This window comes from Drosophila virilis, chromosome 3 (assembly GCF_030788295.1).
Source record: "Drosophila virilis strain 15010-1051.87 chromosome 3, Dvir_AGI_RSII-ME, whole genome shotgun sequence".
In the NCBI taxonomy this organism is placed as follows: Eukaryota; Metazoa; Arthropoda; class Insecta; order Diptera; family Drosophilidae; genus Drosophila; species Drosophila virilis.
The window spans coordinates 10,488,756-10,515,778 of record NC_091545.1 but is presented as its reverse complement, the minus strand read 5'-3'; the positions used below and the strand labels follow the sequence as shown (position 1 = coordinate 10,515,778).

General features: G+C 44.3%; 2 protein-coding genes across 3 annotated transcripts; both read left to right on the top strand.

Annotated features, from left to right (window-relative positions):
* Positions 1–1,377: 1,377 nt before the first annotated feature.
* Positions 1,378–23,395, top strand: LOC6622756 (protein FAM135A). Of its 2 annotated transcripts, XM_070207972.1 has the most exons (11): positions 1,378–1,730; positions 9,724–9,961; positions 11,993–12,309; positions 15,734–15,980; positions 17,611–17,640; positions 17,815–18,142; positions 18,198–21,046; positions 21,109–21,320; positions 21,377–21,617; positions 21,801–21,927; positions 21,986–23,395. In XM_070207972.1, exons 2-11 carry the CDS (start codon positions 9,885–9,887, stop codon positions 22,049–22,051), a joined length of 4,494 nt encoding a protein of 1,497 aa, XP_070064073.1. In that variant the 5' UTR covers positions 1,378–1,730; positions 9,724–9,884; the 3' UTR covers positions 22,052–23,395. The 2 variants fall into 2 exon arrangements, with proteins under 2 accessions (XP_070064073.1, XP_002047046.1); XM_002047010.4 differs by lacking the exon at positions 17,611–17,640 and having other exon boundaries at positions 1,379–1,730.
* A 1,057-nt stretch (positions 23,396–24,452) lies between these two features.
* Rabex-5 (Rabaptin-5-associated exchange factor for Rab5) lies at positions 24,453–27,001 on the top strand. Its single transcript, XM_002047009.4, has 3 exons — positions 24,453–24,791; positions 24,860–25,400; positions 25,457–27,001. Exons 1-3 carry the CDS (start codon positions 24,650–24,652, stop codon positions 26,913–26,915), a joined length of 2,142 nt encoding a protein of 713 aa, XP_002047045.1. The 5' UTR covers positions 24,453–24,649; the 3' UTR covers positions 26,916–27,001.
* The last annotated feature ends 22 nt before the right edge of the window (positions 27,002–27,023 follow it).

Sequence of the window (27,023 nt, the reverse complement as noted above, 5' to 3'; positions counted from 1 at the left end):
CAATAATCAGATTGGCCCCAAAATGCGCGCAAATAAAATTGAAAGTGCCTGTCGTCAAACTGCTCTCTCTTCAGCACGCTCTCTTGCTCTACATTCCATTCAGTCTCTCTCGCTCTCTCTTCTTCCTTGTAACCTGCTCCTGAGGATGCAGCCACCTGTCGTCTGCCAGCTTACTAAGCACAACTAATGCTGATATAAGTTATAATCATCTGAAGCCGCTTGACAAGGCAACCAACTTTAACAAGTCAAGCTGTAGAGAGCGAGGAAGCGAGAGAGAGAGAGAAGGTGAATGCATAAGGGAACGTCTGTTTATCTCTCTGGCTGTCCAGCTGTTGAGCTGTCCAGCTGCACGCCGCCGGCAAGGGCTAGTCACGACCCTCTCGGGACAGACAATGCGAAAACGTGCAACGCGCCGCCTTTAAAGGCTGAGGCTGTTTGTTGTTTATGCGCCCAAAAGGGCTGAAGAAGAAAGGTACAGAGAGAGAGAGAGAGAGTGCGAGGGAGACGGAATGAGAAAGAGAGCGAGAAAAGTTTCACGCATGCGTAAGAGGAAACGCAAATTTAAAGAGCAAATATGCTGGTAAGTATCGAGAAGGCAAGTATCACAAGAAATTAAATATTAAATACAAACTTAATAAAAGAAAGTCTTAAAAGTTGTATATGAAGATATCTAGAAATTAATATATGTTATAATATTAGCTCATGGCTTTCACTTAAGACATGTCTATATTCTAGAGAATCCTGCTCGTATGCTAACTATGGCTGTAGGAGTTACTTTCCATGATAAAATGGGCAACAAGTGCGTTAAAATTTGGATTAAAAATTTTGCTTAAAGTTCAATTGAAACTCTAAAAAATTCCACATGCAGTTGAGAATCTATAGTATGCTTTATTAATCTATTTAAATATATTCCATATCATTCTTTATTTAACATTAACTTTAAAAATATTAAAAATAAGGGGACTTTTTTTTTGAAACAAAATGGGCAATATATACTAATTTTAAGACCAGCTTAAGAGCTTGTCAGTGGACCAACGGGTGTCTGTTTCAGCTCATTCTTTGAGTAGTGCGTCCTACTTAGGCTAAAATAAATAGGAATTACAATTAAAATCAGTAATATTAATAATAATTCTACCCATAATACTAACAATAGTTAATAGTCAAACATTTCACATATAATCGTAGACTATTTGCCATAATTTACAGCTCAGCAGCCCACGGTACATACGTAAAGAGAACCGAAAATCATTTCTCTCTCTCTTAACCTGTCTCTTAAACTCTCATCTCTTTGGCCAAAATAATTTACAAAAGGCATCGGGCTAACCAAAACATAGCCACAACCATTAATACTGACAGCAACGCACGAACTCAACAACGACGACGCATTCCGTGCTCCGTGCTCCGTACTCTGTGTCCGGCGCAAGACAGCCGTTGCCGTTGCCGTAGCCGTGGCCGTAGCCGTAGCCATCGCCGTCGGCAGCGACGCTGTCATCAGTTCATTGTAGACATTTTCCCGGCACGGACGCGCGCTCTATAAGCGGGCGGAAAACAGTCGACGCACCGAACGGAGTTTGCTTTGGGCTTTGCCACAGTTTCGGTTGAGGTTTCCACTCGATTTTCATTAGGCGACCGCAAACGGGACGCGAGCCGCAGACGTGGACGTGAACGTGAACGTGGACCCAACAAAATGTTAACCGTGCAGCACATTTAAACGACAAACAAATGAAAAAGTGCGTAAATTATGACATTGTTAGCGGAATGTGGGCGGCCCGGAGGATGGCAGGGTGTTTAAATGTGGGCGGGTGCGATTTAAAAAATAAAAAAATAACAGAAAATGGAAAGGAAATCGCTTCGTTCGTGCTCTTTGTGTGGGTTTGTCGCTATTTATGTGTGTGTTCGTGTGTGTGTGTGTGTGTGTGGTGTGAGTGAGTGTCTGTGTGGCATGTCCTGATAACATCGCAGAAAGTAAAATTAGGGCAAAATGCTTCTGCAAGCAGCAATGAGGAGAACAAGTCAATTCGTGAGCGAGAGGACGCCCCCGTTTGTGTGTGCGACTCCCGTTTTTGGGGCCTCCACGCTTCCACAGCTCGGCACGGTCGGCGCCCAAAGTGTCCTCCTCATCGCAGCCCAATTAATTCAATGGGCACCGTCCCAACCCGTTCGTCAACCCCCCTCTCGACCCACCCACAAACTAACCCAAAATCGGCAGTCACGCATTTCAAATTTGAATTCGAAATTCAATTTCTTAACAGCACATAAATAAATCATTGCAAGTTGTTCGCAATTATTTTGAAATCATTTGCTAATTGCAAATTGCAAAATAGAAATAAATTTAAAAAATATATTTCATTTAAATACGCAGCTAGAACATACTTATATACCAGCAGCATTAGCTACAGAGAGAAAGATACAAATGCAAACAGATAATTCGACGCGTTTGTTTCGTTGACTTTTTAAAAATACATTTTCCACATTTTCATTGCCAAGCAAAATCGTCGCAAATAAAATGTGTAGGGCGAAAGCACTCTCAAAAAAAAAGAAAAACGAAAATACAAAAACAAATTAAATAAAATTAAAATGAAAATGAAAAAGAGAACGATACGTGAATGTAATGAAAAATGAAAAACTCTCGTTATGTGAAACGTGAAATATGCCAAAGTGCGTAGAATATATATATATATATATATATATATATATATATGTATATATGTATACCCTGAACGTTGTGCGACATTTAATTAAAAGCTCACATTTAATGGACAAACAAAAGGCGCATATTTAAAGGTCATCCAACTGACCGTCATTTTGGAAAATTTGTTGCCGGTCAACCAATAAAATTCCCCCCTCAGACACCAGACAGCAAAATTATGGACTTTGTCCGTAATCAGGCAGACTAAAATGCTAATTTGGAAATATTTCTGTAATTTCTACACATACCTTAAATACTTAGGGGTTAATGATTGAAGCAAAAATTCTAAGTTTTGTTTTGACATTTAATATTTAAATGTCATGTATATATTTAAATATATTTAACAGCTGAGGCTAGGTCCAGTTTGTCGAATTTTCTTACCCAAAACATTATTATATATTATCTAAGCTATTTTTGTTGTTTGCTTCAAGCGATTGTAACCAAAATTTAAACACCTAACCCCTCACCCAACCCCACCTTAGCTCTGAAACTTTTATTTAAGGAATATTTTTCATCAGCTCTAGCTACATTTAGCTTGATTTACTTGACTATTTTTTTAGCTTTTCTTTCCTTTGGAATTCCACACTTATCAGCCTAAGACTTAAGGACCTCAACCTATCCTAACTTGTTGTTTAGTGTAATTTAGCAATGTGTTGACATAGCCATCCCTCTGTATCCCCCATCCCTCTTGCTCCTATGTTAGCTCCCACCTATCGTGTGAGTCACATGTAGCTGTCATGCTTGCCGTCGTCGTCGTCGCCATCATCGTTTCGTTGTCCACTCGACGTCATGTTCGGCCCACAACAAACGTGACATTCTACGGTTCTTTTATGCTTGCCACATGTCACGGCAAAGTTAACTGCCACACAAGCCACAAGGGCGCCCCAACCCCTGGCTCGGCCCACAAAACGGCCACGGCCAGATGCAAACATGACGGGCAACCATGGGTTAAGCATGTTATATTATGTTGTATTTTTATGCGCATCCATCCAAATCCATGACAGCCGATGAAATATGGCGATGACATGGACAGCTTGCAATTATGCAAAAAGGGGGGCCATGCTGGCCGGTGAGCGGTGAGCTGGCCAAAGGTCAGGGTAGTTCGAACCTAAATTCGAATCGTCAATCAATGGAAATTGAAATTGGCTGCGACAAAATGCATGACTAATTTAATGTTAAATTGCGCGCAGCTCACAGAAAGAGGCTGCGCCTTGTTGAGCCAAGGCATCCCAAGCGACACACACACACACACACATTGGAGGACATCTCATAATGGAAACATGAGCAGAAGCAACCGCCCCTTTTTCCGCCCCCACACAGCACTCGGGCGTAGAACCAGCGACTCTTTTATTGCCGCCACTTGAGCCAATATTTGCACATTTCAACAATGTTGCCTTTTTTGCATACATGTGTGCGTGTGTGTGTGTGTTTGTGCATGTGCTTGTGTGGGCGTGCCCCGCCCTCATCTATCAGGCGGCACTCAGCACTCATGCATGCACAAATGTAATGAAATATCCCGTTGCCATTATAAGCCCCTTCCCGTCTCTATAGACACACGGCATACACATCCATATATAGATGTCAGGTAGCATAAAAAGTCGCAATTCAATTTCGAGCCCCGTTCCGGCCTTACGGTCTGCTGCCAATTCAAGTTGCACCTCCAACCAGTTCTGCCCCGAGCCAGGTGCGCACAATGCCAACTTGTCGTGCTTTGTCACGATAGGGCTGTGAGTGGGCTAAGCAGGGACTCAAGTGGTTGCTGGTTGCACCCATAAAATGTCCTGTTCGGTGAGGCATCTAATTAAGTCTTACCACGCGTAACTCGTTTAGCTGGGAGTTACAACGCTTAAAGATCTGCTGGCATAGTTTCCTATGGTGTTAGCCTTATCTTAATCTATTTATATTTTAATATACTATTTGACTCTGTCTTTCTTCTTAGCTCATTTTCGTTTTATGGACAATTGGCTTGGTTCAAGCTACAGTCAACAGTTAAACGTTATTTGGGATTCCAGGCTCAAACCAGCTCGGTTCAAGCCCGACTTGCAGTTATATGCTCCTTAGAGCTGCAATTTCTTTAGACCTTTGCGTAAAAAAAATAATTTCTTTTAAAGTAAAACTAAGTTTACTTTTAAAAATGTCCCTTCTCTGTTCTATCAACTCACGTCGCATCTGTCTTGCAGCATCTCCATAGCTCAATTCATAAATAAGTTACAATTTCCCTCACATATGAAGTTCGCAAACTTCTAGATGCTTCGGCTCAAACTCCAATCCCCTCTCCCGTTGCCGGCTGACCACGTGACTAGACGTTTTCCGGGCTGGTAATGCGACACGCTCGCAGACGGTTGCCCATTCCCGGACTGCACTTGGTCTGGTTCTCATGCCCGATTTCATTTGGTAGCTGTTGTTCCTCTCGTTGTTGTTCTTGTTGTTGTTGTTGTTGCCACACTTGAGTTGTTGTGTTTGTTGTTATTGTTGTTGTATTGTTCTCGCTTTGGCCTCTTTGGACAGCGCGCACGTGAGCTTTGGCGCCGAGTCACCCCCTGGCATGGCCATAAGCACGCGATGCACTTGGCCAAGACGTGCGGCGCAACCCTTTGGCTGCCCCGACAGCTGCAACTGTTGGCAATTTTCATTGTGCATAAACGGCACGGGGTGAAAGAGGTTGGGAAGGGGACACAGGGAAATTATTTTCATGCTCACGGACGGCGGCACTTGAGGGCATTCTTTATGACATGCCTGGGAAAGTGTCTGAGCTGGCGCATACAAAATGCAAAGGCTTTGGATACATTTCTGGCTTTTTATTAAATAATTTAAAGCGATTTCATTTGATCTCTGCTACAGCCATAGCTAGAGAGCTAGAGAGGGCCAAAGAGAGATAGGAAGGGGAAGATGGACAGTTGAAATGTCTGCCGCAGCTTTGATACAAAATTGTCTATTTCCTGTTTGTCTGGCTGGGCCCCCCGTTGTCATGGTAAGAAGTGCGCTCAAAGGGGCGTGGCTAACAGGGAAATCGAAAAAGAGGACTCCAACAAAATAAAAATAACAAGCAAAGTTGACAAAACTGTCTCAAATTACCTCAGCAGCTGAAAGGGAACCCCAAAAAGAATATAAATAGAACAAATATTCGAATGTTGCCAACTTTTCCAGGAAAAGCTATGGGAAATCCATGAACTTGACAAATTGCATGCTGTTGAAAATGATGCAAAAATCGGAGATAAACAAGATTCAACACCCCGCCCTCCCTCTCTCTTCTACTCTCTCTATCCCTCGCCTCCTCTCTCTCTGATGCCCTCGCCAATACTTTGATCTTGTTTTTGGTTATGTTGGCAAATTTTCAATCAAGCAATATGTAAACAATTTTCCATTAAACTGATTAGATTTGACTGGCAGACGAAGCTATGAAAGTTTTAATTAAAATAACAATAAAAAAAATTGGAAATTTAATTGAATTTATAGCCGAGAGCTGTTGCTTAGCCCAAAATAAAAGAGAGTGCCATGAATCCGATTCGGAAATGGGCCGACGCACAGAATTAAATTGAAATATGAACATGAAAGCTATTCATTTATCAAGAGCCCATCGACAAAAAGGACGAAGATGACCTTAGACATTAACACATTCACACACAGTCTGTGTGTGTGAGTGAGCCTTCATGGCACTATTTTTCAAGAAAAAGAGAGAATAAAGAAAACAAACGTGCCACAAAACGAGGCAATGGACCGACTCTTATCAGCATCTAGGGCCCACACTCACGCGCCTCTGCCATTGACGGGCCGTACGTAGACGCAAGATACATCCTCGCCCTCGCCCACGCCCAAGCCCAGGCCGTGCCAAGCAGGACTCGGGCGGGGCGACCAGACAGAAAAAAGGCGATAATTTCGGGGTGCCCGAAACGTGAGCGATAGACAGAGAAAGTTGCGGCAGCTGGCGAGACAGTGGATAAATGAGTGGTACGATGATGGCCAGGGCCATTTCGGCGCTCGATTCCGTGCCACTCCGAGAGGCATTTGGTATCATCATTATCACGATAAGCACGAACGGTTTGATTTTTCCTTTTTTATTGGGGGGTCGTTGTCATTGACAGGACATTAGAAAAATCCGCGCCAGTCTCTGTCTTCCACTGCAGTCAATGTCTTTGGCATGATGCTCATTATCATCAACATCATGCCCGTTGCTATTATCATAATCATTATCATTGTTGATTCGCATTCAAGTGCAGATCCTTTGTCCTAGTTGAGTCGCACTGTTCCGCTGTGTTCCTGTTGTATCTTTGTGGCAAAGTGTTTTGTTTTGTTCCATTGATTCAAGTGGCTTTTTATCTGTACTCGATGGGAACTTAGTGCTTAAGCTGAGCGAGTGTACTTAGCTTATGCTTAAAGTTGTGAATATACTGAGAAACGACAGTAGGAATTACATAAAACATGTCTACAAACGAACGAACTTATTATTTGATTAGATGCCACTCGTTTTCCAATTAAAAAGTTTGCAAATCACTTCAAACTATCAACTTTATAGGCTTTGTGGCTGACTTACTTGCCCCAAAATCCGCATTTCGTTGGGGCCGCATTGTTAAGCCTCTAAAAAGTATTCAATTGTTGGCAAAATGCTCACACAAATCCCAAAACTCAACTTAAAAATTGCCGCTGCCCATTACAAAGTGCAGGATGAGCTTTTAAAAAGTTTCCCCCATTGTCCCTGCTGTCTTATTATGCCCTGTCCTTATGTGCGATCTGAAGGAAGGGTATGCCAGTATTTGTTCATAATTATGAAGCAGGCTGAAGAAGGCCAAGCCCATTTAGCTATCTGTCTAAAAAACTCCAAAATATGGAGACTACTTTAAAAAGGACGCTCTGGTTTATTTCGAAATCCCTTGGGAGTCTTATTACGAATAAATGTTGCTAAGCTTCGAAAAGGGTATCTTTTAGTCGTGCACTTTCTCAGTCTGTGCACACTTGTATTTTATATAATGTTGCTGCGTGTATTTTGTTATGGTTCTTCCTGCTCTTGTCTGCTCGCATGAAACTTTAGTTGACCCAGTTCCAAAGTATATGCACATTTCCCATCCAAACAGACAACACTGCGTATGGGTAATGTTTGTTTTGAGCTCGAGCTAAAAGCTAAAAATGTCATCTGAAAGAGCAAAGCACGCGCCACGCTCAACGCACAACATTGACAAAACTTTCGAGTCGCAGCAAATTTGCTTTTAATTTAGCAACTCGCCCAAAACCGAAAATTCGCATTCCGTAAACTTGGCATTAAATTTCATATGCATGTTGAGTGAATATTAAGCGACATTTGTAAGGGCTGGCTGGGGCATAGCTTACGCCTAATGAGAAAATAAATCAAAATTGTGACAACTAGGCTGCGAATGTGTCTAAGGACATGTCGTCATCACTTGTACTCGTCAGACGGCGTTTTGCTAATTCATCTAATTTCCGTCAGCCTAAAACTGTTGTAATTTGCAGATGCCCAAAATTTTGGCTATTTTTAAACGGTTGCAGCTACTTTTAGCGACATTTGTTACTGCTTCAGCTACTTTTAGCTATTATTATTATCAGATTTAGCTACTTTTTTTAAAGCGACAGTTGGCAACACTGGTCAGGTGCTACAGCTGCTGCTGCTGCTGCTTCTACCTTTGCATACTCTTCCTCTTTTGCTCTGCTGTTAATATACTTCATTTTAGAAAATGGCGCAGTCTGGTTAACCCACATTGACAAAGGGGCTGGCCAGCACACACAAACACACAAGCACACACACGCACACACATTGAATGTAACCGGCGCCTCTTTCATCAACGTCTTTTACCATTGTGTCAACAAGCGAGGGCAGCCTTTGACCCACTGCAACCAGCGTGTGAGAGAGTGACAGAGAGAGAGAGTGGGAGAGAGAGAGAGAGAGGGAGAGTGAAAGAGATAGAGCAAGTAAAGCAGGCAGAACAACTGACTGCGGCATTAACTGCAGCACATTAATGTTATTGTGGGCGTCGCTGCGTGGGTTTTGCGCTTGACTGACAACAAGAGCCACCACAACAATAACAACAACAAGAACAAGTAATAACAACAAGCCGAACATGACATACCCTTGCAGTCAGATAAAGCAACCGATTATTCCCACAGCAGCTATATGATATAGTAGTAGAAAATTATTGACAATTCCAAGCGAATATGTGAGTCAAACAGTGAAACTCGCAAATGCTCAGCTACATTTTTCATGATATAGGAGAAAAGACTTTGGTCGTAAGACCTTGCTCGCATAGTAAAGCTGATTAACGCCCCGTTCGTTTCAGCTATTTAAAGTACAGATCAGATCGGTTCTACTCGAAATAGATTATTCCTATGAAATATGGATCCAATGTTAATCAGATAAGATGCGCATATATAGGTAGCTTAGTCAAACCAAACCTTTTGTGGTGATTCCTTTAACTAATTTTTGATATAGTAGTTCAATCCGGTTGACTCCGACAAGAAGCTCCTATCAAAATAATAGCTGTAAAACTGGGAATATTACAGTGAGACAGACAGACTGACATGACTATATAATGTTGTTGCTGCTCACTTTCTACTTTATGGGGTTGGAAAAGTCTCCTTCTGTGTGTCGCACAATACGTGCAAAAAATTGTAACACCCTCTGTAAGGGCACGAAAAAAAAAACACGAGAGAGGCTTTTGTTGTTTGGACGATTAAAAGTTTTATCCATCGTTGTCGTCGGGGTTTTTGTCTTCCTTCGCTTTTGGCCTCATTCTTGTGACACCGTCGCGGGGTTCCCATTTTCCTGTTGTTGTCGTTGCTGTTACAGCTGCTGCTGTTCACTGTGGCTGACCTGCTAACCTCAGCCGCTGGCAGTTTCACTGACACCCCCGACCACCCGGCTAAACCCACTTGGCACAGTTTCTGCACAATTACAAGCCAATCAATTGCTCAAGCTGCCAATAGTGTGCAATATATATTGGGAGCGCGGTTTGTGCAAACCTAATCGAACTTGGCTCGCAACTGCCCCGGCGTCCAGTGCCAACTAATTCTCGATTTCTCATTCTCAGATTCTCTGTCACAGTTTTCAGCAGCTGCGCTCGCACCCACAACCCCGAAACGGCAGGCCGCAGTCCAACAAACTGAATGACAACCTGAGCCGCAGTTGTCCAGGAGTCTGCCACTGGGCCAAAGAGTAGCTGGAGCAGCAGGAACAGAAGCGCCCGTAGCCATGGGTGATCTTCAGGCAACCATCGAGTTCTCCGTTGAGCTGCACAAGTTCTTCAATGTGGACCTCTTTCAACGCGGGTAAGTATTTCAAGTCTTGACAGGCCAAGTTAAATTAGAAAAATCTGGTTCTCGTGTAAAATTTATTTATAAAGCTGACGCAATGCTTTAATTATATTTGTGCATTTTCAAAACTAATGCACTTTTTAGTTGTACATGCCCGTTGTACTGAAAACAAGGCATGCCGTCCTTATTTTCAAACTCAAGATTCGGGCTAAAGTTGATCTCTAACCAAAATTGGCATCTACCAAATATGGTTCGACAATTGCAATGGTTGGGACCCAAGTTGTTTCTGCTTTTGGGCTAAGCCATATACATTTGAACTAAATCATTAAAAAAAATACGTATATAATATGGTAGATTATACAATAATGAGAATAAGAGTGAAACATTTTTTTAGGCATATTCTACATTTCTGAAAATTTAACTAATATTTTCTTACAATATTTATGTGATTATATTTATTGAGATCGTGCATATTAGTCGGAAAATTAAACCAAAAATATCTTCAAATATGAAATTTAGTTAAGTTTTAGGCAGTAAGTAGTCTAGAGAAAGGTAGAATATGTACTGGAATGCTACGAAAATAATTTCGGCAACTTTTATCACAAAATATTATTCAAATTGAATACTAAATATAAAAGAATTCATCAGAAATGTATTTCACAGGGAAATCACCTTAACTTAAACAGCGAATGAAAAGACTTTAGAAAACATTTTCTTAAAGCAATAAAATATATATTTATATATTTGCAATTTCTAGCCGATAAGTAATGTGATGCATACATACATAAGTAGCTTGGCAGCTCGAAATACCTGCAAGAGTTCTGCGTAATTTTATATTTAAATGCATTTTGCAATGTTAAATGTTGCAATAGACCTAAAAACTCGCACATATGTTGGCAAGTACGCCAAATATCTTCAGCAAAAACTGGGTCAATGTTCATATATATTACGCGGAACAGCTACATATGAGTGCGATTCATTTATTTCACACGAATCCGTAATATAAATGTATATATGCACCTGTAAAAACGAAAAAAAAGGTTCTTAGCTTCTGCTCGAAGCTTTAAAAGATTACACAGAAACAGGAAACTTACGCCCTCGAAGTGTTGGGCAAACAAAACGGAACGCAATGCAATAAGAAAAACAAGTATAAATATTTCAGTCGGGTGCAACCGACTGCAAAATACACGCTCTCAGCGCAAGTCAGATACCATTTTGTGGAACGATTTTAGGAGGCAATTAAGAAGATTTTCTAATTGTTGGGTATAAATTCTTCTGAGAGTATGAACAGTCAGACCAAACTAATATACTCTTTTCACAGTCACAGCGTGTATGCCAATACAAATATAAGAAATATAAACAAACATAAAGGTTGCACAGGCAATCAACAGTGGGCGTGGCATTGCAGTAACCGTAGCACACACTAATTGTCAGCAATGTGTTTATGCGATTTCATGCAGTTGTTGTTTTTTGTTCTCGTTGCTGTTGTTGTTGTATTGGTTTTTTGTGCTGCTGTTGACGGCAGCCCTTGAAGATGAACGAGTGGCCGACAGAGCACAAAAAGGGGCAGTAGGGGGGCGGCCATTGCCGGGCAGCTCGTGTGTTAAAAATACATGAAAAAAGCAGAAGCTCGCATGAAATTTGCGCAAAAACATAAACAATTCCACAGAGAGAAAGAGAGATGTCAGGAGAAAAAAAGAGAGTGATTGTAGAAAAACGGAATAAATTTAAAACAATTGTGTGCGGCAATTTTTTAATTATGGTAAACATAATGTGTGTACGTGAGCTTTAAATATGTGAATATTTAAACAAATGAAATAATTATTATGTAAATTGAACGAGAGTTTAAAATGTAATAACTGTACTTTACCAAGCGGTGCACAAAATAAACATTAATAATGCTTTGTTTGAGCATATTTGCAGGCGTTACACGCGGCGTATGCGTAATTTATGTGCAAGTCTGTATCAATTGATGATTAATATGGCCCATTCGCACCCGCCCCTCACACCCTCTCTCTCCCCCTCTCTCCATTATATATATTGCAGACTCTACCAGGTGCGCTGCGGCCTGCGCGTTTCGCCACGCCTACCCGTCCAGGTGGAGACAAGCATACCCGAATCGAGCAATATCAAACCGAATGGAGCCAACGGACACGGCGCCGGCTCCATTGAGCCAGCCAGTGATAGCGAGCGTGAACATGAACTGGCCTCGCCGGTGGATGCTGCCACAGTGCCGGGCATCGGCAGCTGCACATCCGCATCCATAATCAATGGCAGCGGCGCCTCGCGTATATTCCAGATACTCTATCGCAACGAGGAGGTGCCGCTGCGCGATGTCATACACTTTCGCAGTCATCTGTTGGGTGAGTAGACGACCAAAATAATCTGCACTTTGGGCACTTGCGGCATGTGGCACGAGTGCCAAGACGCAACTGCCGCATTCCTGGCGGGCGGCACAGCTGGCGCCCCGTCGAGCCACAAAAGTTGAAATCAAAGTTTAAGTTTGCTACTCAATTCGATAAATAAATCAAATGCTTGACGCTGCACGAACTTTTTGGCTCTGTCGCGTGTCAACAGGGCAAAAGTTTGCAGCTCTGGGAAATGACCAAAAAAGTGCCAGAATCCAGCATAAAAAATAGTTGAATCAGTTTCAAATTAGTCACGACTGTATGTATCCAAAAGTTAGCTAGAAAACCGCTGAATTGGCAGCAGTGCTGCGCAGCTATATATAGGATACTTTATACTTAGTTGCCACAAGTATATAGAAGTGGTTATAGCTAGAACTTTAATTTGGCATCGGCTCTCTAATTGCATTTACTGCATTCCAATAGAGCCACGCCCACCCTGAGACGCATGCACGCACACACGCACACATGCACACGCAGGCAATTAGCTGGCCAAGTTGGCAGCCCTTTGAAAATAGTTTTCATCCTCTTTCGTTACTTTGTTGCCTTTTAAATTGAATTTGCACCAAAGGACACAAAGAACTTGCCCGTTGCATTGACCTGATTTGAAGGCATTTGCAAGCTCACACCCAACAATAGTTCGAGCATCAAAGGCATAAAAAACACAGATAAGCATATGAAAAAATAGAAGAGAAGGAAAACAAAAAGACAGACAATATGAAAATGGCATAAAAAGCTAACCAGGCGCAAAAATGGAAAACAAATTGAAAGTCAATTTCGTGGGTCGCATGGCAGAGGGGCAGGGCGTCGCCGAAGGCGCTCATAAATGGGGGCATGGCAATAAAAAAGGAAAATAATCATAAATAAATATAATAAAAAAAAAATACAACAACAAAAGCAAACGCTGCCAAAATGTTTTGTTCGCCATTCTACGGCAAGAAAATAAAAATAAATACTCTGCAAGTAGAACCTATTTGCATGAATATAGATATTTATTTATTTTTATATATTCATGCATTCGTTTTTATGTGCACTGTGTAATAAAAACTAAAAGCTCAAATTTCAATTTTAAACATCAATTTAATTTAAAAAAATATTTGAAAAGAGCTTTAAATAGCTAGGTAGGAGACTGATATTCAATTTCAAAATGGCTATTTAGGAATCGATTGCTAATAAAACACTTTATTTTTGAAATATTATGTCTGTATATTGCTTTTCTTACTACATATTCAAAATATTAATATACATACATTTAACTAGATTCTAAATAGATTATCTATATTAACTTAGTTTCAATCAGTTTTAACTGAATCCTTTAAACAGTTTCTTTTGACATTTATGAAAGGCCATTCACAGAATGTCCATTTGAAATAAATAGTTACTGATTAGAGGAGACACATACAAATGAAATTGTATGTAATATTTCTTTATGCTTGGCACATAAAAGCTTAATATATTATCAAGGTACGCCTTAGTGATTATATAATGTATTTCAATCTTATAAGCTGCCCCCTTGCTCAGCCCTCCTGGCTACCTCTTTCACATAGTTGGCTGATGAGCACTTGCCAGACTTCATCAGATACCCGAGCTTCTCGGGGCTGCCTCTTCGATGTGTTGGGCTCAAGTTCATCGACACGTTGTTGTTGCTGAAGCAACATCATCCACTCGGCTGTTGGGTAAAGTGATTAATTCATTTGGACAAGTTTTGTCGGCTTGTGATGGGTCCTTCTATAAACACAACAGCCAGCAGCTTGTCAAGTGGCAGCAACAAAAGGCAACAAAAAAAAGAAAAAAAGAAGAAATAACCGCAGGAAAACAAAAAAGTTACTTTTACTTGACAGCTTTTTGTTTTAGTTGATGTGGATATGTTTCTAGGGTGCCTAAGCAGAGCTCCACACAAGAGCGCTGCTTCGAGTAGCTATGCAATTTATCTCTTTTACACGTGTCTCGACGCACAGGTGTGCGTTGCTGCAACTGCAGCGTGTTGCAAATTGTCACGGGCAACAGTATAAAGCAGCATGATAAACTATGCCACAAAAGTTGCTAGGGGATTTGCCACACACTCAACTCAAAGAGCTCAGCGTTTAAAAAAAAATGCCAGCAGAATGAAATAAATGCTGAATAAAAACCAAACTAAAAATAAAGAAAAGAACACAAACAAAAACCTGTCAGGCAATTGTCACACGAGGCGTATGAGCAATGCCCAAGGAGGCCAAACAAATCTCAGACAGCCAGCAGTGGGTGGCCCGGGTTGCGGGAGGTGGGAGGAGAAATGCGTCGGCAGCTTAGGGAGAACTTTTCTTTTATTGCCTTTGAATGCGACTGAAGTCAGACTTGGCTTTGGCTTTAGCCGCGCAAATCCCCATTTTATGAAAACAAATGAATTTTATGCCACACACAGAAGAGTTTGATGCACGTACAGCTTAAGGCTGTGTGTGTCTGTGTGTGTGTGTGTATTGGCCAACATATAGCTGGCCAGAAAGACGCATCGACGTGTAAAGTGAATTGAATTTGATTAAATGACAGCAAGGACATGGACTGTGGCCAGCTAAAGTGTATTAGTAACGAGATTTACGCTTAGTTTCTGTTAATACCTTGATGAATTTATGACTCAAGCACATACAAATATACACACACACACACATGCACACATACATATCTGCGGCATTGATTAGTTTACCTGCCACAACATTAACTGTGTTAACACACTTGAAGCTCGTTTGTGGCCAAGCCACACGATGGCCTAAGCGAAAACCGATAATCAATGTTAATGGAGCATCGAGCATATCTGGTGCCTGGTAGGGGAAACTAGCCTAAATCGAATGTGGGCGCAGAAGCATCTGAAATATGCGGACACGCCAGAACTGTAAATGCCTCAACTAATTTTTATACACGAACGGGTCAAAGGAGCATCATGTTTTTGTGCAGATGTATGTAACAGCTGGAAGAAATCGGGTATAGCCGAAAAATCTATATTCCTGATTTCTGATTCCTGAAAAAGGACTAGAAGCCGAGTCGATCTAGTCGTATCACTCTGTCTGAGAAAAATATGTGAATATATATATACGAATTTATTATCTATTTCGATACATTCTCCCTTTTTCATCATATCGATAAATATCGATTCCTTAGACATGGTTTGTAAGCATTGTATATGACCTTTTAGATACCTCCCACAGTATGTAGAAGGTAGTTAGATTTTGGGTAACGATGCTGGATTCAGGGTATCTGCTGGTCGGGCACACCCAACTAGAGTACATTTACATATTTGAGCTGGGGATTTGCTGCTCGAGTTGAGCATATGACAACATTAAGTTAAACCTCCCTCTCCCTCTCTCTCTCTCTCCATTGCTTTCTCTATCTGTTTCTGTCTTGCTTGCAGTTGACAGCCGTCACCTGAAGGAGTCCATCGAACGAGCTGAGTTCTCATTGCAGCTGGAACTGTGGTTCGGCGAACAGAATGGCACCAGCCAGTTGACGTTGGCCTCCACACGCAACCTGCAGCTCAACTTTCATCCGGGACGCGGCCTGCACTATCATCTGCCCGTGCTGTTCGACTACTTCCACTTGGCGGCCATCAGTGTGGGCATTCATGCCAGTCTCGTGGCCCTGCATCAGCCATATATCAAGTGAGTGCAGCAGCAGCAGGGGGCGGGGCATCGAGTATGTCTGGGCAGGCATGCAAAGTAGAGTTGACAACATGATCTCTAATGTCAATGTTGATAGTCATATATATTTTATCCTCCTGTGGCCTGATGTCCTGCGTGTCCTGCTGCGCTTGATTGGAGCACCAGCAGCAGCGCCTGCCCGCACAAATCATTTCCAACTCATTAAAATTGCACACAACCCACCGTCTGAGCCCCGCTGTCTGGACGGGTAACAGTATTATACAAAAGCAACCCCGGCTCTGGTTCCTGCTCCTATTCCTGCACCTGCACCTGCTCCTGCTCCTACTCGTGCTCCTTTTCCAGTTCTGGTTTTGTGTGCATACATATTTTAATGACTCTCGTATTTCAATTGTCTTCCTCTTCTCGACCGACGGGCGAAACTTGGCGACAACTGCAACAACAGACTGCAGCATTTGGGCGGCATTCATGGCAGGGGCGTGGCATCGCTACTGCTGCTGCCAGCCAGCAACTTACTGCAACCATGGCGCAGTCAATTTTTACGCCGTTTGATTCAGCAAAAGTTTGTATATGCCACGCCCACCCACTCCTCCTCCCCCTCTCATAACTTGAGCGGGGAGGCAGCGGCAGCTGTGGCCAAAGTTTTTAGTGCAACAAACTCTTTAAACTATATTTTGTATCGCTCGAAAAGTAAAACTTGTGCCCCCCACCTGGCATTTAAATAGGCCCAAGTCTTGCCAAATTTATTAATACGAATCCTAAAATCGCCCACTGAAATCCCTGAAGCAGCGAGCTTGGAGCAAATGAATAATAGATTAGCCCATTGGAATTGAGATTCCTTGTCGACCTTGGCCCCTGTCTGCTGTAAATTCTGATGTTGATTACATTTCATCGCAACCTTCCGGCTGGGAGCTGTAAATTGCCTGATTATCCACCTGCGAAACTGAAAGAGAATTCAAGAAAAGCCAGCTTAAAAGTATTTAAATGCTTTAAAGTTGTTTTAACTTTAAGTTGAATTTACCTTTAATTTGGCAGCTGCTCTTTTAATTCCAACTTTATAGTTTGTCCCTTTAGATAAAATAGCTTTTAAGACCATTTAGTTTTTAAATCAATCAAGATTGCAAACCCAAATTGATTTGAACAAGCCAAGCTTTGAATCGATCCAAGTTAACTTGGCTCAATGAAAACCTTACCTCTTCTAAATTATGAAATTTGTCAAATTACGAATTAACATATATTCCATCAAATTCTGAGCTCAGCACTTGAGGAAATCTAGATCCCAAGTCCTTTTTAGTGTAATATATTTTAATTTAAAAAAAAAACAATTTATGGATCAAAGCTCGAATCGAGAATCTAAGTAGATTCACGAACCGAACCTAAGAATGAGGCTTCGTTTCGAGCCGCGAAAATTTGCGTGTGCAATCTTGGTAGATGCCCGAAATGTAGAACGAAAGCATTTTTGTTATTGTTTATATTCAATTCACCACATTTATTTCATATTTTAATCTCAACATGTAACCCAATCGAAAACCAAATCAATATCGTATATAACCCCATACAAAATATATATACAATCTAACGAATGGAACGACTCTAACACACGACTACAAAACGTACCCGGGTTCCGGTACAGGAAAAGCATATTCTCATTTGTAAAGTTATGGTAAGATTCAATAAACGTATCGGCATCTCTCTACTTTCATCCACTCGTAGTTGGTGTAGTCGCCAGTTTTGCAGCGCTTTCTATGTGTGTGTGGGTTCAGTTCATGAACCGACTGTAGTTCTTTTTTTGCCTTAGAATTAACCATTTCTGATCACATTTGCTCTTTTTTTGCAGCGCGCCGCGCAGCTCGAAGCCCTGGAGTGCCGGTAAGCTGAGCTGCCGTGGGAACACCTCGCCGGGCCCACTGGAGGCGGTGTTCTTTGGGCCACAGATTGGCGGCACCACCAAATGCAGCGGCGGGCCCACCGGCCGTCTGCTGCAGTCCCGCCAGATCCATCGGGACATCTGCTGCCTGCTGCTCGGCGCCATCGAGCAGCTGAAGGCGACCCTTAACGAGTTCAGTACCGTGCTGCCGCCCAGCATCAATTCACAGATTGGCTCACCGCCGCTGAGGGAGAACGACACGGGGGAGCGTCTGCAGCAGCTCTTGGAACAGGCCAAGGTAAGTGGGAATAGGCACCGGGTGCAGCTGCTTAATTCGTACGTTTCTCTTACAGCTGCTCGAGGCGGAGGATGACTTTGCCACGCTGGCCAACTCGGACATAGCGCAGCTGTGCGCGGAGAACATCTTCTGGTGGCGCCGTGTGCTGCTCGCCTCTCGATCCTCGACGGCGGTGCACACCCTGCTCGCCCGCAAGCACCACATCCTGCGGGTGCGCCGCTTTGCCGAGGGTTTCTTTGTGCTGGAACAGCCTCGACATGCGGCCGCCGGCTGCCTGGAGGTGAACAGCAGTCCGGGTCATTGCCAGGGCTATGCGGGCATTGCGGAGCTGGCAAGACGCAGTCGCTATCTTCAGTCGCTGCCGCCGCTGCCCGTCCACTGCACGCCCATTGATGGAGATGCGGCGTCGCTGCCGCTGATATTTGAGGATCGGTATGTGGTGCCCGGTGCCGGCTACGCGAGGCGTCGCTCCGGCAGTGATCCGCAGCTGGAGGAGACAACCGCGACGGGCAAGAAGAAGACGCCGGATAAGACGCACTCGAGCAGCAGCCTGAACGGCACCAAGGATTGCCTGGCCTGTCACTTCGACTACGACTATCCGCCGAGCAACGGCAACGGCCCGGCCCATCCGCATGCCAAATGCGTGGTCACGCCCCGTTTCGCGCTGGGCGGCGAGGTGCTGCAGGCCAGCCTGACCATAGCACCCAGCAACAAGGAGGCTCAGCCAATTGCCCTGCGTCACAATCTGTCCAGGCATTCGGTCACCGGCCTGCTGGAGGATCTCGATACTGAGGGCAATGAGCCCACGTTGCCAACCACACGGCACAGCAAGTCGCTGGATCAGCTAGATGGCGGCCAGACCACCACCGAGACGCACATGCTCGAGCCCGCCTGCAATGGACGCCAGGTGAGCTACAACACGCTGCCCGCGGGTCTGGCCCGACTCCAGGCGGACGACCTAATGCGCAACATCTGCGAGTTCCGGGAGCGCTACGGGAATGCCAGCAAATTCGACTACTTACACGAAATCAAGCTGCTCAATCCGCCCAAGCAGCAGCAGCAGCAGCTGCAGCAACAGTCTGTGGGCACTGGCGCCTACAATTCGCTGCCCAAGAGCATGTTGCCGCCGCGCAACTCTTATCCACCGCCACCGCCCAGCCAGTACACGACCATGCCGCGAAGCAGCAGCTCTCAGATACCCAGAGCCGTGGAGATAGCCCGGGTGCGTGTGTCTGACATCAAAGAGATGTTGCGCCAGGGTCAGGCCGCGGGCACGCTGCGCAAGGAGTCCAGCAGCTCGGAGAGCGACATGATGCAAAAGCTGCAGCTGCTCAGCTCGAGCAGTGTGCCCTTCCGGCTGGACGCCACAACGACGGTGAACAGCAACAACAACACGAACAGCAGCGATCCAAATACGAGCGGATTCAGTGAATCGCTGCCCAATTTGGCTCCGCCACCGGAATTTGAGTCGGACGCGCGCAGACAGCGTAGCAATTCGACATCCTCGCTAAGCGAGGAGAGCGGCTGGGTCAGCAGCCGGCGCAGCTCGTTGGCCATATCCAGTCCGGACACAATCACCAGCACCGGGCAGCATCAGAAGAATCAGCGGCAGACACAGCTCAACCTGGGCATGGGCATGGGCCTGGAGACGCGGCTCAATGGCGAGCAGCTGCGTCTGCGGCTCCAGAAACTACTGGAGCAACAGCAGCAACCACAGAAGCAAACCAGAAAGCGCCAGTCGGCGGGTTCCAGCCAGAGCCGCACGCCCGCACGACAACAACAGCAGCAGGAGAAGGAGAAGGAGCTGCACAAGAAGATCTCATCCGTGACCGTGACAATCAGGAAGGAGCGTTCACGTTTTCAGCTGGATCGGCTGCGTCAGCTGCCCAATGGCGAGTCCACCGAGGTGGAGGACCTGGAACGTCCACCGCCGCGGCGCAGCCGGCACAAAGCCGGCACCGCCTCCGCCAAGTGCGAAAAGTCCAAGTCCGACTTTGATATAACCAGCTTAAAGGATATGCAGCCGCTGGATGCCGTATGCCTGCCGCCGCCGCAGCAGTTTCAGGATCAGGAGCTGGACCAGGTGGTTGCACCACCGCCACCCGATGAGTTTCGCGATCCACCACCGGAACCGGCACCCACTCCAACTGCAGCTACGATCCCCGTGCCTGTTGCCCTGCCACTAGCCATTCCTGCACCGCCGGCCGTGACCAAGTCGAAGGCCAAGTCCATGCCCTGCCATGTGCTGAATGCGCCAACGGCATCGGCGCTCAAGGAACGCCAGCCCATCGGAGCCATTGACAATCCAGTGTACCACATTTACGAGTCGCTGCGTCCTATGTCCACGCCAGCGATCTTCAGCAACAAGCCGGTGCTGAAATCCCACAGCCTGGCGGAGCTCAAGCGACCACCGCAGCATCAATGCAAAACGCCCGGCCAGGAGAATGGGCTGGATGCGGAGCCGGACGAGAATAAGGAGAATGCCAATGGTAAAGTTGTGGGACGTGGCAAGCCATCAAACGGCTCCGTAGCCAAGCACAAGCGCAAGAGTCCGCCGGCTGGTCAGGCTGGCCAGGAGGCCAGTCCGAGCATTTCGCTGCTGGAGTTCGAGAAGTGCCGCGAGGAGTTCCGCAAGCAAGTCAAGTACCAGGGCAACATCTACTCCGACTACGTGCAGCTGGCCTCGGAGCTGCCCTATTTCTACATCAGTGACGAGTATCGCGCCTTCTCACCAAATGGCATGCACCTGGTCATCTGTGTGCACGGACTGGATGGCAATTCGGCGGATCTGCGTCTGGTGCGCACCTATCTGGAGCTGGGTCTGCCCGGCGTAAATCTCGAGTTTCTCATGTCCGAGCGCAACCAGGGCGACACTTTCTCCGACTTTGATACCATGACTGATCGGTAAGTCCAATAATTGGTTCACCTGATGATCGGACCAACTTGATTTTGAGCTTTTCCTGCAGGCTGGTGGCCGAGATTCTTTACCATATCGACAGCTGCGGGCTGAACCCAGCACGCATCTCGTTCGTGGCCCATTCCCTGGGCACCATCATAGTGCGCAGCGCCCTGGCGCGTCCACAGATGCGGCCACTGCTGCCGCGCCTGCACACTTTCCTCTCGCTCTCCGGTCCACATCTGGGCACGCTCTACAACACCAGCGGCCTGGTTAACATGGGTAAGTCAGACCGTAGCTAATCCTAGAACAAATTGCTGCATTTCTACTTCCATCAGGCATGTGGTTCATGCAAAAGTGGAAGAAGTCCGGCTCCCTGCTGCAGCTGTGCATGCGCGACACCACGGACATGCGCAACAGCTTCCTCTACAGGCTGAGCCAGCGGAGCACCTTGCATCACTTCAGCAACATTCTGCTGTGCGGCTCCAGTCAGGATCGCTATGTACCCGCGCACTCGGCGCGTCTGGAGCTGTGCAAGGCCGCCATGCGGGATAACTCCTCCTTGGGCACAATCTACAGGTACATACTTCCTTGAATTCAGATAATAGAAGATGCTGGTTTGTGTATCTGCTTAATCACATTCACAAATCTATGGCCAAATAAGTTTCAATCCAAGCCAATCGAACCAGTTTCTGGTTCAAACCCGGTTTGCTTTATGTAAGACATTGCCAGTTACCAGATTTATCTAATTTACTCCTGCAGGGAAATGGTGCACAATGTCATTGCGCCCATCCTGGCCCGACCGGAACTGACGCTCGCCCGGTTCGATGTGCACCACGCCCTGCCCCACACAGCCAACACGCTGATCGGAAGAGCTGCCCACATTGCGGTATGAAGAAGTCTTCGTTAAAAATAACTTTACCTATTTAGAATTCTGTATCGTCTAGGTGCTGGACTCGGAGCTGTTCATCGAAAAGTTTATGTTGATTGCGGGCCTGAAGTACTTCAGTTAACATGGCTAATACGAAACCGGGCTAGACTAATCAACAGGATAAGTTCTGCTGGCTTTTGAACAGCCGTATACTCGTATTTTAATGTTATTTAATATGTATAACTAGATTCGATTCAGTTCGAAACACACACAGGGTACAATACTCTTTTACTACTTTATCCAATCGAGAACAAGTTTCTTCAGCCAACAAATTTCAGCTGCAGTTCAGTTGGAATAAGGAATTTATTGAAGCAAATTGTTAGACTTGAAATTTTATACCAAAGCGAATCTTTTGTAGAGAATTGATTACTAAATAGTAAAAACACACACATACGAAAGGAATCATCAATTAATCAAAACAAAAATTGAACGTTTAATCAAAAACTATAACCAAAACGGCATAACTGTTGAAAACGTGTTATCGATAATTATCGATTAATTATAATTACATTTTTATAGATAATAGAGTTGAAAACTTGATGCACATAAAAGCAAAACGGAAGCCAAAGACATCCATCATAAGTAGCATAGAACTAAGTTAAAAACTATTTACGAGACTTTACGAAACGGTTGAATTGGAAAAGTGGAATTAAAACTGAAGAGATCATGTTAAGTATACGTAACTAACGGTAGCTGAGCACACGATAACAACGTTGCATTTCGATAAATATGTATTAGCAATTGTGAGACTTATTAAACACACAAGAACAAGTGGTTTTTTCCAAATCTTTGTACTGCTAAAAGGCAACTATGGTAGACAGAATTAGAGAGTAGCGTTAATAGACATTTTTAGAGTTGAATAGAGCTAATGCATTTGTGGAGCGTGCGTCAATTAAGCTGGATATTATTATAGGGAACGTGTGCAAGCGTCTTGTGGGCATTTGTTTAGCGCAAATATGAATTTGTTATTGGGAACAACAAAAGTGTTAGTAAATGAAACGACATGTAGAGGAGAGCAGTTAGGTCAACTTGAAAATTTTGTAGTCTAGTCGTAGCCATTTGTCTACATACATACATAGTTATGTGTTTTCTGAGCTTTTTCAAATTGTTGTTGTGAACCAATTAGCTTACCAGTTCAACTTTTCTTGTATAACACTTTTTGAAATCTACCCGTTATGCCTATACATACCAGAAGTTGCATTCTATGTGTATAACCGTCCTAAATCTTAAGCTATGTACATCAGCTTGCCAACAAATTGATTTTAAATACATGTTTTATGCGTAGCACTTAAGAATTTTGCGGGCTGTTTCCTTAGGCACTTCGATTTTTACTAAATGTATCCAAACATATTGTGCCCTCAGTTGCAACTTAAGTGTTTTTTCATTTCAATAAACTATACTAAAATTTAATTTTAGTAAAATTCTAGTTGTCTACTGAATTTATTATTCAAAATAATGCATTTCTTAAACCTGGATTTCGTCAATATATCAATTATTCATTTGAAATAGGTAAAAATGTGTTAAGTTGAGTGATATAGCTTGAAAATGTCCATTAATTATGGGGAATGTTTACTTGTATGTATCAATGTATATGTATGTATGTATGTATGTACGAATGTATGTATGTGTGTATGTATGTATGTATGTATGTATGTATGTGTATGTATGTATATACATGAATGTTTTATTAATCTAAACACAGAGTCAAATTTCATATCACTGCGCAGCGACTTTAATTTAAATTTATTTTTAAGAGCTCTCCTCCTCGATTCTCAAAAATTTAAGTAGGCCTTGGTGAAATTCAACAAGGCAGTCAGTTGGCTCCAGCGGCCGGTGGAGGAGCAACCCCAGGAGGCGGCGGACCAGGAGGAGGTGGGGCAGGTAAGTAGATATGTATGTAGATGTATGTATGTAGATGTATGTATGTAGATGTATGTATGTAGATGTATGTATGTAGATGTATGTATGTAGATGTATGTATGTAGATGTATGTATGTAGATGTATGTATGTAGATGTATGTATGTATATGTGTGTATGTATGTATGTATGTATGTATGTATGTATGTATGTATGTATTTATGTATGTATGTATGTATGTATGTATGTATGTATGTGTGTATGTATTTATGTATGTATGTATGTATGTATGTATGTATGTATGTATGTATGTATGTATGTATGTATGTATGTATGTATGTATGTATGTATGTATGTATGTATGTATGTATGTATGTATGTATGTATGTATGTATGTATGTATGTATGTATGTATGTATGTATGTATGTATGTATGTATGTATGTATGTATGTATGTATATATGTATGTATATTTTTTTGTATATATGTATGTACACGTACACGTACACGTAACTCTTTGTTTAAATGCATGCCCAGTTTGCATCAAGCTGCGCTGCTAATGCAAATAGAATGACAAGCTATATTGGCACCGTTTTTAAAATTGCCACCAAACTATTCGATGTCGAAACTTAGAGGGCAAATATTTTAGAAAAGTATCGTTAACAAACATCGATACATTTATGCGATAAGTTTGGTATCAGCTGTTTCTCTGCAATCGAATGGCTGCTTCGACTGTAAATAAAATCTTCGCCCAAAATCGAGTCGGACAGTTGTAAAAAATAAATTATAGCAATCAAAAGTGTGTAAAAGCCACGCCCAACGATGGCGAACCGTGCGCCCATGCTGCGAATCGGGCAGCAAGATCTAAAGTGCCGACAGGGCTGCGGCTTCTACGGCAACACACAGTTCGATGGACTCTGCTCGAAATGTTTCCGCGAGCGCAACGATAAGCAGCGGAAAAAGCGTAAGCAAGCTGCTGCGATTTATCTATTTGTAGCACTTAGTCATATTTGTAATTCCCATTGACCACAGAGAGAGCCAGCGAGGATCATGAAGCGTTGTACACTGGCGCCAGTTCCGCTGGCGGAACCATGGAGCACAAGTCGCCGCAGCATTCGCTCTCGCTGGGCCGTGCTAAACCAAAGAAGCAGCCTGAGAAGGAGCAGCCACACAACGAGACACCAACAGCCAGCAGCACAATGCCCAGGAAGAAGTTCACTGTGCCCGCCGTGCTGCAAAAGACATTGAAAAATAAATTGGCAGTCCCGCAACAGCCACGAGTGCCAAGTGCCACGGAGAAGCAGTTTATGCTGCAGCTGCGTCAACTGCGCATACCGGACGATGCCAAGCGGAAGCTGAAAAGCGAGATCCAACGACTAGACCACGAAATACGCAAATACATGAACAACAACAGTACCAAAAATGTGGATGAACTGTCCGATCTCGTGCAGAATGCCTACACCAGAGTCGCGGATATTGTACACAACGATCAACGCTTCGAGATTGCCACCAACGAGGATCGCGATAGTGCCATAGACTTCTTCGAGAAAGTTGTGATGACACAGAATCACAAGTGAGTCATCATCCGTTCAATGCCACTGCCATCTCTCATCTTATCTTTGCATGTAGTCTCCTATTTAGTCCGTACTTCACCACAGACGAGGAGAGCGATATAAAGGTCCAAAAGCGCATACGACAATTGAGCTGGATAACAGCCAAGCATCTAGACTGCAGCATTGACGAGGTTAATGCGGAGGCCCGTGATTTGGTCTACAATGCCATATCGGAACTGGTCGGGATCGACTCCTACTATTCGCCGCAGGAGAAGCTGCTGTGCACGGTGCGCTGCTGTCGTCACATTTTCGAGCTGTTGAAACGTTCCACGGGCGGACCAGCCAGTGCAGATGACTTCTTGCCGGCGCTTATCTTTGTGGTGCTCAAAGCGAATCCCGTCCGTCTGCACAGCAACCTGAACTTTGTCAACCGTTTTACAAACGCATCGCGTGTCATGAGCGGCGAGGGTGGCTACTATTTCACCAATCTCTGCTCGGCCATTGCCTTCATTGAGAATCTAAATGGTGAGAGCTTGAGCATTGGCGCCGAGGAGTTCGATGCTTTGATGTCCGGCGAACAGACTTACAGCACACCCTGGGAGAGCGCGTTGTTGGCCTGCGAGAGCCTGCATCTTATATCTGAGAATATGAAATGCATGGAACAGCTACAGAAACGTAACTCGGTTATTGCCACGGGCATTAAGGACTTTGAGCGCGAGCTCATTGAGTTCCAGCGCGAGGTGACCGAGAAGGTGGACACGGTAATGGCCAAGGCGCCGCTAACGCTGCTGCCCATTAAAACGCCGCCGTTTCTTATAAGTCAGGCGCGCGCCCATTTGTCACAGGATGGCGTAGAAGCGGTTGCTGGCCACTACCAAACAAATCTACTCAGTGGTGGGCTAGGTCAGCACCAATTGTCAGCTAAATCTAAGGAAAAGGAACTCGCTACGCACGAGGATTCCCACTTGGAAGCGGCGCATACCTTGGCACTCAAGGACACCAGCATTGGCTCTGTGGGACGCCTGTCACCGCTGCATCAAAATCTACCGCAGCCAGATCAGCTCTTTGCCTCGCCTATATTCAATTATACACCCTTTGATGCAGTCTCGCTGCTGGAGGAGTCATCCGAAAATGGAGACGTGTTGATGCTAGGCTCGGAATTTCAGGGTGGATTGACAAATATCAACTACGATTTCGATTTGTCTGACCAAAGCGGCGAGAACAGCGTCGCAGATGAGTCCAAATTAAATCTAGATGAATTTGATCCGCTTGTGCAGCAGCGACAGCAGATCGCAAGTACCGTTCCGAACAGCGCGGCTGAGCTCAGCCTGCTGGACACCACAACGGACAGTTTAATAGACTGCGATGTGCCACTCGCAGGTGCACTCTTGCCATCCCCCCTTAAGCCGGAGGTGGCCAATTATCGTGGGTTCTCCAATTTTGATATTCCAAGCATTTCCTGCAACACTGGCGACTTCAGTTCGCTCAACCAGGACGTCAACGATCCTGGTGTGCCAGCTCCAAGCAACAAATAAATGTACTCGCCGCTCGTGCCCACTTGTAAATAGCTTTTGCTTTATTATTATTTATTTAATAAACTTAAAACTATTGACGATTTATACATATCAGCAGGATAACATTCG